Raw genomic sequence first — 12,085 nt, 5'->3', positions numbered from 1 at the left:
TTGAAATACATTGACAAACATCTAGGTTTTGGGAGAATCCATTGCCTATAGCAATATGTCTTGTCTTACATAATCTTTGTACATTTCAATAGTTTATGGACCATTCTAGATACGATAATAAGCATATAAAAACCTAACAAAATTGTACTTTTCCAATAGTTTGATATGTTTCTCACTGATAGATATACAATTGTTTAAAACTTAAATCACAAATTTCAGTGAAAGAGATATGGAACTAACAATGGTGTTACAGAATGACTTGAACTCGGGTCTCATGTGGTGCGGCCTCTCTGGCCAGAAACTTGGCACCCTGCCACAGAATGAACACATGGATTTATCTCTAAACCTTATTACCACTGTCCCTGGATTACAGGTAATTACATTACAAGTTAAACAGGGTGGTTTTAAACATTTGTCTCTGAACATTATCACCACTGTTCCTGGATTACAGGTAACTAAATTATGGGTAAAACAGGGTGGTTTTAAACATTTGTTTCTGAACCTTCTCACCACGATTACCGGTAACTACATAACAGGTTATACGGGGTGGTTTTTAAACTTGATTTTATGGTGTAGTTCATCAAATTACAATTATTATGTCTTTCAGCCATTTACTAATTTCTTTTAAAGTTACATTATGCCCATCCAAATATATGAAGTGAGTGACCAGGTGAAAGTAAAAATAAGTTTACATTTCGTCATAATTTGTTTCAATTTAAAAATTTACTTTGCATGAACCATAAATAACTTGCCTGGCCAAAGAAAAGTTTTATAATTACCTGTATCGTTCAATTTATAAAAACAGTCTTTTTATATTTTAGGCAGATTTACATTGTACACATTTTATTTTTAACATTTTCCAATATCAATTGTTGGTCAATCACCATTGTTACAGTCAATCTTTTGAAGTTTAATAGTCATATCAGCCCAACTTGACAATAAAAACATAAACATAATGTCACTTTAATATGTTTGGAAATACATGACATTATTTTACGTAAAGCCTTTGGCTTTCACATGTACACACTAGCATGTTATCTTGACCTTTGAAATAGCCATCGCTGGTTTAAAAATAGAATAAAACTGTCACCGAGTCACATGACATACCCCTGATAAATGTAACCGCAGTAGAACCCGCAACTCATAGTTATTTTGGCGACGCAATGAAGGCAGTCATGCCGTTTTTTATAGTCTAATGTTTCGCTGGTTTTCAAGATTTTAATGTGTTTTCGGGATATTATTTGGATTTTATTTCTATTCTTTTGTTGTTGTGTTTGTGTATTTTTACCACCTTACGGTGTGGTAACCGGTATTTGTAGACATATCGTAGATATGAGCCGAGCTTCTGGTGAAGCAGACAACATGGCGGACTTTTTGTCCGGTGGAGAAGACTCGGATGAGTTTTCTGGATTTAGTGACGCTAATTTGCGTAGTGATAATGAACAGTGTGTTCAAGAAAATAATAGTACTATTGTTATTCCGGAAGATACCGTAAATAACGCAGAATCTTCTAGATTTACTATACCACGTGTCAAAGTTTCGAAGAAACAGAAGGATAAAGACACTAAGTCTAAAAGTAAGAAGAAAGGAAAAACAACGAAGAAGAAAAGTTCAGGTATGAATTTTGATGTATCAAAGTTGTCTTCGTCTGACCTGTCCTCGTTGAGGCAGGCCTTAGGAATTGACTATCCCCAAGAGCACGTGGTGCCAGAGTATGATTCAGAGGAAGCTATGTATTATCAGTCACCGTTAGGTGCTTTAGAAAATTTGCCAAATATTCACGTCGAAGTTTCAGAAAATGAACATTTTAAGAAGAAACCGTGTAATAAAAATTTGTCAAGCAGAATGATTGATGCATTATTTGATGATTCTGATAAAGAGTCTGAATTAGAAGAGAAAGATTGGGATCTTCCGAAGCTGAAAGCCCCTGAAAAGAGTAAACCAGTTAATAGTTCATTGGCAAATTTGATTAACACTGCCTGTGTGGAACAGTGTGATATTGAGACTGTTGTTCAGAAATACAAAATTCCAGAGAACTGTGTTAATATTGGTTCCCCTTCTGTGAATAAGGAGATATGGAAAATCCTGGATAAAAAGACACAGGGGCAGGATAGATCTTTCCAAGATATACAGACACTTGTAGCGTCTAGTATTGTACCTATTATAAGGTTATCTGAAATTCTTAAACCCAGTATTAACTCTAATGTTGAGGCTAAAACTATGCTGTCTGAGGCTTTAACAATATTAGGACAGGTTCAGTTAAATATTTCCCTTCGTAGAAGGTATATGATTAGACCTAATTTAAAAAAGAAGTATTTTAATTTGTGTAATGTTAACACGCCGATTACAGACAAACTGTTTGGTGATGACTTGGCAAAGGAAATTAAGAACTGTGATGCTTTAAGCTATATAGGAAAAGAGCAGAGATTTCTTCCTAGGGGAAGAGGTTATGGCTATGGAAGAGCGCCTCGTAGAGGCTTCTTTAATCAGCATTCTGTATACCAAAACGTCAGGTCTCAGCCGTATCCTTCTTATGGTCAATCCATGTATGGCCAGTCATCATATCAGAAGAATTATGCCGGAAGGCAGCCGTATTATAGGGGTAGAGGCAGGAAGACTGCCACTGCTACAGCTTCACGCTCCCCAAACGATCAAGCCTAATTAAACAGGTAAGTGATATAAAATCTGTAGGTAAAACTAAATTTTGTTTAGAAAAATGGAAAGAAATCACAAATGAAGCTTGGGTTCTTGAAACAATAAGTGGCTATTGTATTCATTTTGATGAGCAACCATTTCAGGATAAAATTCCTATAGAAATTCCTTTTTGCGAAGAACAATGGCAGATTGTAAATGACGAGGTTTTACAATTATTACATAAGGGAGCTATTATCCCTTCAACTGCTGAACCAAATCAGTTTATTTCCACAATTTTCATTGTACCAAAACCTAATGGGAAATTTAGACCAGTCATTAACTTGAAATATTTAAATGAGTTCATTCATTATAATCACTTTAAGCAAGAAACCTTTAAGGTAGTTTTAGATCTTATTCAGCGTGATGATTACATGACTAGCGTTGATATGACAGATGCTTATTTTAGTATTCCTATACATGAAAATTTTCAAAAGTACTTAAAGTTTTCCTGGAATGGAATTTTGTACAAGTTTATAGCATTACCTTTTGGAATTAAGTCTGCGCCTTATGTTTTTACAAAGATTCTTAGGCCAGTTTATGCTATGTTTAGACAAAGGGGATTTAGATGTTCATATTATATTGATGACTCCTTGAATATGCATTTGAATAGAGAAATTTGTCAAGCAAATACTATATACATGTTAGAAACTTTGATATCTCTTGGTTTCACTATTAACAGGGAAAAATCAGTATTGATTCCTACTAAAACAATCAAATTTTTTGGTTTTATCATCGATTCAGTACAATTTAAAGTTTTTCTGACTGATGAAAAAGTGGAAAAGATAAAGAAAAATGCTCAGGATTTGCTTGAATCTAAGGTTGTAATTGTTAGAACCCTAGCTTCGTTTATTGGTTTAATTATTAATGCTTTCTATGCTATTTTAGAGGCACCTTTATATTATAGAAATATGGAAAGAAATAAACTTGAAGGTTTGGGTTACGATAATTGTTTTGACAATAAGGTTTATTTGTCAGAGAAATGTAGATTAGAAATAACATGGTGGAAAAATAATGTTAAAAGTAAAAATGGTAAATTAATAAGACCACCTGCTGTTGAAAAATGTTTTAGCTCCGATGCGAGTAATCTTGGCTGGGGTTCATTTGAAGTTAATTCCGAAAGACACGCTGGTGGTAGATGGAAAATTCAAGAAGCTCAGAATAATATTAATTATCTTGAACTTTTATCAATTTTTTATGGTTTACAATCTCTTTATAGTAATTGTTTGAATATACATATACAAGTTCAGTCTGATAATACATCAGCTATAAAATATATAAATGATATGGGAGGAATGACTTCCGTTGATATGGACCAGTTGGCCAAAGAAATTTGGGACTGGTGTATTTGTAGAAACATTTTTATTTCGGCAGTTCATATTCCAGGAAAATGTAATGTTATGGCAGATTTTTATTCTAGAAATTTTTCCGACTCGACAGAGTGGATGTTAAAAGATGATATATTTCAGCGTGTATGCACGCATTTCTTTATGCCAGATATTGATTTATTTTCTTCAAGATTAAACAAGAAATTATCAAGGTTTATATCATGGTTCCCTGAACCGGGGGCTTTTCATGTAGATGCATTTTCATTGTCGTGGAAACCATTTAAGCCATATATTTTTCCACCATTCAGTCTTATTTCAAAAGTTTTGAACAAAATTGTTCAGGATAGTGTAGAAAGAGCTATTTTAATTGTTCCTTTTTGGAGAGCTCAGGCATGGTTTCCTGTTTTATTAGAAAGAATTACTTCTCTTCCTGTTAGGCTGCCCAGACACAGGGACTTACTAACTTTGCCTCACAATGGGGAGCATCATCCTCTCAGCAAGAAGATGAAGATCTTCGCAGTTTGTGTATCAGGAGAGCGCTCTGTCACACAGGAGCTTCAAAGACAGTTATTAACACAGTTATCAGCTCATGGTCAGCAGGTACTGGTAAGCAATATGGATTTGCATGGGAAAAATGGCATACTTGGTGTACTTTCAGGAGTAAAAATCCCATTTGTACGTCTGAAACTGAAGTGTTAAATTACTTGGGTTTTTTGTATAAACAGAAAAAGTCTTATTCAGTTATTAACCTACACAAAGCAATGTTGCTTCAAACTTTACCATTTTTCGGAAACAAATGGTGTAACCAGTGTTTTTTAATTACAAGATTTATGAAAGGAATATTTATGAAAACACCACCTAAACCAAAATATCATTTTACTTGGGATGTGACAATTGTTTTAAAGTATTTGTCTTCTTTAATGCCATTAGAAAAATTGCCTTTAAAGCTTTTAACCTTTAAAGTGGTAGCACTTGTGGCACTAGCAGCAGCTCCTAGAGCACAGACTATGGTGGCTTTATCGTTAAAGCACATGTTTATAGAAAGTTTGCGTATTGTTTTTCTTTTTCCAAAATTGTTAAAGACTTCTAAAAAAGGACAGTCTTTTTCCCTATGTCTGGAGCATTATAGTAATGAGGCGTTATGTGTCATGCACACTTTGTTGCATTATATTTCAGTAACTAAAGAGATCAGGAAATCTCAACAAGTTTTTATTTCATATGTTACTCATAACTCTGTGACTACAACTACAATAGCAAGGTGGTTAAGAACGGTTTTAGAACTGTCTGGAATAAATACTTCAATATTTAAAGCACATAGTTTTAGAGGTGCATCAGTTTCAGCAGCTTTCAGTAAAGGGTGTTCTTTAAGAACTATTTTACGTACAGCGGATTGGAAGTCGGACAAAAACTTTTATAAATTCTATAATAGAGTTTCATTAAATGAAAAATCTTTTTCAGATGCTGTGTTTAATTAAAGGTGTTATTTTCCTTTATCATGGTGGATATTGTATTATCTTGTTTACAGTAACTGTGAGTAATGAATAAAGTTATTTGTTTCAATTTGAAAGTTCATGTTATTTTCCGTTTGATATTTTTGTATATCATATGATTTTGTTTGTTGTTGGTTTTTAAAGATGCTAGTGTGTACATGTGAAAGCCAAAGGCTTTACGTAAAATAATGGCCCCTCCTCCTAACGGTGAGTGAAGGATGAGGGGCATTATTGGAGTAAAGCCGGAGGCTGAGCATGTACACACCCTTCCCTGTTTCCCTCCCATTGTGTGAGATTTTTTCCAACAACAAACAACAGGTTTTAAAATATGAGTTGCGGGTTCTACTGCGGTTACATTTATCAGGGGTATGTCATGTGACTCGGTGACAGTTTTATTCTATTTTTAAACCAGCGATGGCTATTTCAAAGGTCAAGATAACATGCTAGTGTGTACATGCTCAGCCTCCGGCTTTACTCCAATAATGCCCCTCATCCTTAACTCACCGTTAGGAGGAGGGGCCATTGTATGTATATTCAAAAGAAGTGCTTTGTTACAAAAAAATGCACAGTTCAAAATCATATGCACAGTTTAACAAATACAAAGGTCTGTAGGAAGTTAGCCTCTAAATAAAGATGTTGAAAGAGAATTTATTAAATATATTATAAAAAAAATATATTTAAAGAATTCTATATGCTTGGATGAATTACCTGTACCATAGTTGTTTGAAAGTTTTCAGGCATTAATCGAAAACATATAAACAGTAGTAAATTGTCGCAAATAATGAGATACAACGAGCTGTCTATCTTTGTTTCAGACAATATCGGGCCTGAGACTGACCGATAACTTCTTGAAGAGGACCTACGAGCATGATGAAATAGCCCAAGTGTTTGTTTATAATGACCCAGAATCATAATATGCTGGCATTATAATAGTAGAAAAGACATTCCGAGAGCAACATTTTCTGTGAAAAATGGATAAATTCTGTGAAAAAATGGATACATTCTCTGAAAAAATAGATACATTCTCTGAAAAAATAGATACATTCTCTGAAAACACAACAATTTTATGATAACACATGATATTATATAGACCAATTATGTGGCTGAAAACAAGTGAATTCAACTGATTGTGAAATAATGTGTACATGTATGTCTGATACGAGTCAAAACATTCCATTTTTAATAACATGTATTGTGTTTATAGTTTGTGAATCAAAGAGCAAAATTGTAGAAACGTTATGCAACATTTTCAAAGAAAATCCAGAAAATAATAGATAATTTTACTTTATTATTAATCATTTAGTATGTGATTGAAAAAGTATGTATGGGTATATCACATTGTCATATATCAGTTTTATGTCTAAAGTAAGTTCATTTATGTTTGTTTAAGTTCATGTTAAATGAATGAATGAATGAAAGAGTAAATGAATGAATAATTAAAGTAGTAAAAGGGATTGTGCAATATCTTGAGGATATTTGTGAGTTTTATTTGATATCTTGTTCTAGTAATGAGGGAGACAAGTGTTTCATAAATGTTGTCTGCTTTGATTCTAGAATATAACAAATACAGTTTCTCATGTTAAGTATTTAGTACATGTTTATGTTCAATGAAACCTAATTTCACGAAAGTGCACAATTCAATTTTGAAAATTATTACGTATATGACTGAAACAGAATGATGCTTCTCACATTTATGTGTTATAATCCTGCCAGGTTTTGTGTGGAAGCTATTCAAGTAGCACAAAGAATGTTGGTTGTTCTCCGGTGCCTTCTGTTGCTGATTTAAAGGGACTCCACTGAGGTTTTTTGATGTGAAGGGACCAAAAATATTTTTTCAAGATTTTTATATAACTAGATGTATGTCTAGACCAATAACTCATGTACAAAATTTCAGATCATTTCCTTACTCCGTTTCCCAGAAATAATCAATTTTATTGTGCAAATTGGCCCAAAAAATAAAAATCGGCCAAAAAATGGCATAAAAATCGATTATCAATTTCATACCATGTATATTTATATATCATCTATTGATTGGTTTCAAGTTTTATTGTACCAGTTGATTTAAGAAAGATTTCAAAATGTATTATTTTAGGCTATAGGACCTCAGTGGAGTTCCTTTAATGCACATAGTGGCTATTGATGTCTTCCTACAACATTAAAGCTGGGAAGTTGCCATAGGAGCCTGCTGATGTTTCAAATAATGCAAGGTGGGGCACCTGAGGTCTTCTTCAGAAAATTTGAGAATTTGCTGTGACCTCTACTGTGTTGTTGCAATGTAAAACCCAAATAAAAACCTTGTTAGGTATGTCCATGTGATTCCAAAACAGCTTCAGAGTTATAATTGAAGGTCACCTACCAAGGGCTATAAATGTGACACATCTGTTAAATGGACCTTTGATAACTTGTTGGGTCACTATCCAAGACTCATAACTATGTCATATATCTTAAATAAAATGAGCCATGTCATGACAAAACCAACATAGTGGGTTTGAGACCAGCATGGATCCTGACCAGCCTGGGCATCCGCGCAGTCTGATCAGGATCCATGCTGTTCGCTATCAGTTTCTCTACTTGTAATAGGGTTTGTAAGCATGCTGGTCGCAAATGCACTATGTTTGTTTTGTCATGACACGGCTCAAATGTTAAATGTCTTTGTTAATTCATACAATCATTATCTTGACATTTTTTACTTCATGTATTAATTTTGGAGAACAGTCCAGCATGCTGTCCTACTTACAGCTTTTGTTAATCGATGTAGTATTAGCATAACTTTATGTGAACTTTTTATTTATAGATGTAAGGAATAATAATTAAATATATCTGAAAGATACAGAGTTGTTATTTTATGTAAACTTATATGATACTGAAACATTTCTGTAATCAGCTTAAAATGACATTAATTATGCCAATCCTAGTGAAAATTGTCCGTGGATATAAAAATCAAAATAACTTGACAGATTTTACCATTATTGTGTTCAATCTGATATGTTACCACACTGGCCATAGCTTTCGCAGAAGCGGTGGATCTACCGCAGCGACGGTGGAGTATTCGTCGCAGAAGCGGTGGATAAAATATGGCCGTTTGCTGTTGTCGGTAAGTATATGACAGAATTTTGTTTTATGTTTTAATGTTTAACTGGAAACACTCAGTGAGACTGGAGCCCACATATGTACTCTTTCAATCTATTACACGGACACGGTGCAATTCATTGCCGTTTATGCAAACACTTCTGTACAGTTTGATGAGGGGACGCCACTTTTGCCTAATGTTGGTTAAAACACATACAAATGTGTGCATAAACGACCCGATCATACATCGGCATCACATCCGATCAATGATACTTTCACAAATTAATCATAATTTGAAAAATTTGGAAATTATTATTGCCTGTTTATAAAATAAATGACAAAAAATGTTTTCGTCGCAGACGGCGGTGGATTCGATTGCAACGAAGTGCGGTGGACCCGATACCATTTTTGTATATTTTAAGAATTTAACTTGACGTAAGGCACTTTTTAATTGAGTGCAGCCATTTTCTTACTTTGACATCTGAGAAACGTGTTTATTTGATGTTAAAAACGATATTAATTATTATTTATACTCTCGTACACATATATGTCCGAGGTCCGCTTTCATTTTCCTTCCATTGAAAATTACTTCAGCCATAATTATCATAGAATAAGCCACGTTCAACAATTTATTTCGGGTTATTACTAAGTATCAAGTATATTTGAGTGTGAATGCACCATTCCAGTTGAAAAGCGCAGGAAAGTAAGAACATATAATATATATAATGCCCTTTATCATATTTGTATTTCCAAGTTCATATTAGGGTTCATGCATTTGACAACCCGGACCGTAGAGGAAACGGCGGAAACTAAGAGTCATAATATTTGACCTTGATGCACCACCGAAAGGAAATATAGCGATGTGCAGGGAATTCCACAAATGTGATGAATCCAGCCAAAATATCACATGTGTCAGACATTTACATGTTACACGTGATCACGTGTTATACCGTATAACCAATGCCGATTTCTGACTTATTAAAAGCGGCATGGCAGGTATATACATATATATACATATATTTTTGCATTACGGCATATGAGTTATAAAAACATAAGTTAACACATATTCATGGCATTTTCGAGAGTATCATATTAGTTATAAATATTTTGAAAGGCTATACAATATGGCCGTATATAAACGGTTGTTTTTCAAATATAATACATAAACATAAAATTTCTTATTAAATAAACAGCAGTCGTGTATATAAATATATAAGCTTTTTAATACTGCATGTTTGATTGGAAAATCGAGACGTTTATCTAATTATAGAGCTCTTTAGTTTATTTGTAACTTTATTTTCTGATGTTTACAACATGTACAAGTATTGTAAATAAATTCGATCGATAGCCATTAATATTGCGAACACCCGTTTATATACGACCATATATAATCTGTTGGATTTATTTACAACGAACTCATAATACATCAAGCATTTTTTGTTAGAGAAAAATGAGATAATTTCATAAATCGACGGCAGCCATGTATTTAAAAAGTACATTGTATGTATATAAACGTCACGATTATCCAATTAAAAGTGACATAACAAATGTGCAGTATTATAAACATATACACGCAAAATTAAGGAGGTTCAATATAATTATATTCTTTAAATTAAGCATGATGCTAGAATATGATAACATAAACATTTAGAGCGGAAAAAAAACCTAGGGGTCACCGATCTCATTTCCTGTACGTGAATTTGAGTTTTTCCTTAATTGTGGTTATTTCAAGGTCATATAACTTAAATGTAATTCTGAAAAATCTTTTTTCTCCCGCTTATTAAGTTCTTTACTATATTTTTGTACATTTTTAAAGAAAGACTTAATTCCATAAAATACTTCTATTACCTTTTTTTATTTCATTTCATACTAAAAAATTCTTTAAACATATACCATATCTGAAACCATTTTTTTTATATATGTCCCAATTTAAGAAAAAGAAGAAAAAACGCGTAGGTCTTTGCTAAAAAGTATTAGAGAAAAAACTTTTCCTGAAATAACTCTTACGCTGTAAACATAAAATTTATTTATATTAGTGTTCTCACTATTTGGTAATATAACACAGTGACATTAAAAACTGAGGTTGTTTTTCGTATTCAAGAAGTATGTTCTGTTTATCTTTACGAGTATATTTTATATGTCTGTATGACAAAAATGAACTTACGGTCTTTTTAAGTCCAAGGTTGAACGTAGATTATTCAATGATAATTATGGCTGAAGTAATTTTCAATGGCAAGAAAATGAAAGCGGACCTCGGACATATACTTGTACGAACGTATATGTAATAATTAATATCGTTTTAAACATCAAATAAGCACGTTTCTCAGATGTCAAAGTAAGAAAAGGGCTGTACTCAATTGAAAAATGCCTTACGTCAAGTTAAATTCTGAAAATATAAATATAAAATGGTATCGGGCCCACCGCACTGCGTTGCAATCGAATCCACCGCCGTCTGCGACGAAAACATTTTTTTGTCATTTATTTTATAAACAGGCAATAATAATTTCCAAATTTTCCAAATTATGGTTAATTTGTGAAAGTATCATTGATTGGATGTGATGCCGATGCATTATGGGGTCGTTTTGCACACATTTGTATGTGTTTTAACCAAAATTAGGCAAAAGTGGCGTCCCCTCATCAAACTGTACAGAAGTATTTGCATAAACGGCAATGAATTGCACCGTGTCCTTGTAATAGGTTGAAAGAGTATATATGTGGGCTCCAGTCTCACTGAGTGTTTCCAGTAAAACATAAAACAAAATTCAGTCATATACTTACCGAAAACAACAAACGGCCATATTTTATCCACCGCTTCTGCGACGAACACTCCACCGTCGCTGCGGTAGACCCACCGCTTCTGCGAAAGCTATGGCCAGTGTGGTTACTATGCAATGGCGTAGCCAGACTTGTTTTTTGACCGAGGAAAATTAGGGGGTCAGGGGGCATGCGCCTCCTGATTATTTATCCCCCCCCCCTCCCAAGGGAGGCATATTGCAATAATCTCACCGCCCGTCCGTCTGTCTGTGCGTCCCCACTTCATTCGTGTCCGGACTGTAACTTTGTCATACATTGAGGGATTTTGAAATAATTTGGCACACATGTCTACCACATCAAAACGATGTGTCGCGTTCAAGAAACACGTCCCTACCTCAAACGTCAAGTTCATACTAACATTTTGAATTGTTCACATTATCACAATTAGAGTAAATAGATATACAAATTCGTGTTCGGACTGTAACTTTGTCATGCATCGAATGATTGGCATAAATGTCTACCACATCAGGACGATGTGTCGAAACCAAGAATTACGTCCCTACCTCAAAGGCCAAGGTCACACTAACAATTTGAAGTTTCACATCACAAATAGAATTAATAGGTTCACAAATCGTGTATGGGCTGTAACTTTGTCATGCATCGAAGGATTTTTGAATAAGTAATGGATACAGTACGAGTTTTTTCTTCGAAAGCGTCTTCTTAGAGACGTAAAAAGATAGTTTGCTAGGATAA

The 12,085-nt window shown here is 33.8% G+C and overlaps 2 protein-coding genes across 3 annotated transcripts in view; both read left to right on the top strand.

Annotated features, from left to right (window-relative positions):
- LOC132733650 (trafficking protein particle complex subunit 13-like) overlaps positions 1-8,337 on the top strand; it is a 141,650-nt gene extending 133,313 nt beyond the window's left edge. For both annotated transcript variants that reach the window (XM_060720310.1, XM_060720309.1), the window contains exons 10-11: positions 220-373; positions 6,325-8,337. In XM_060720310.1, the coding sequence (XP_060576293.1) occupies positions 220-373; positions 6,325-6,423 (253 nt within the window). In that variant the 3' untranslated portion in view covers positions 6,424-8,337. The remainder of the gene's footprint in view (positions 1-219; positions 374-6,324) is intronic.
- LOC132733649 (uncharacterized) lies at positions 1,094-4,585 on the top strand. The gene is made up of 2 exons (XM_060720308.1): positions 1,094-2,669; positions 4,457-4,585. The coding sequence occupies exon 1, from the start codon at positions 1,222-1,224 to the stop codon at positions 2,659-2,661; it is 1,440 nt and encodes a 479-aa protein (XP_060576291.1). The 5' UTR covers positions 1,094-1,221; the 3' UTR covers positions 2,662-2,669; positions 4,457-4,585.
- Positions 8,338-12,085: the final 3,748 nt, after the last annotated feature.

The sequence above is a fragment of the Ruditapes philippinarum genome, unplaced genomic scaffold (assembly GCF_026571515.1).
Source record: "Ruditapes philippinarum isolate M1 unplaced genomic scaffold, ASM2657151v2 ctg2183_1_1_1_1, whole genome shotgun sequence".
Lineage (NCBI taxonomy): Eukaryota > Metazoa > Mollusca > Bivalvia > Venerida > Veneridae > Ruditapes > Ruditapes philippinarum.
The sequence above is the reverse complement of the archived record's forward strand: the minus strand, read 5'-3'. Positions and strand labels throughout refer to the sequence as shown.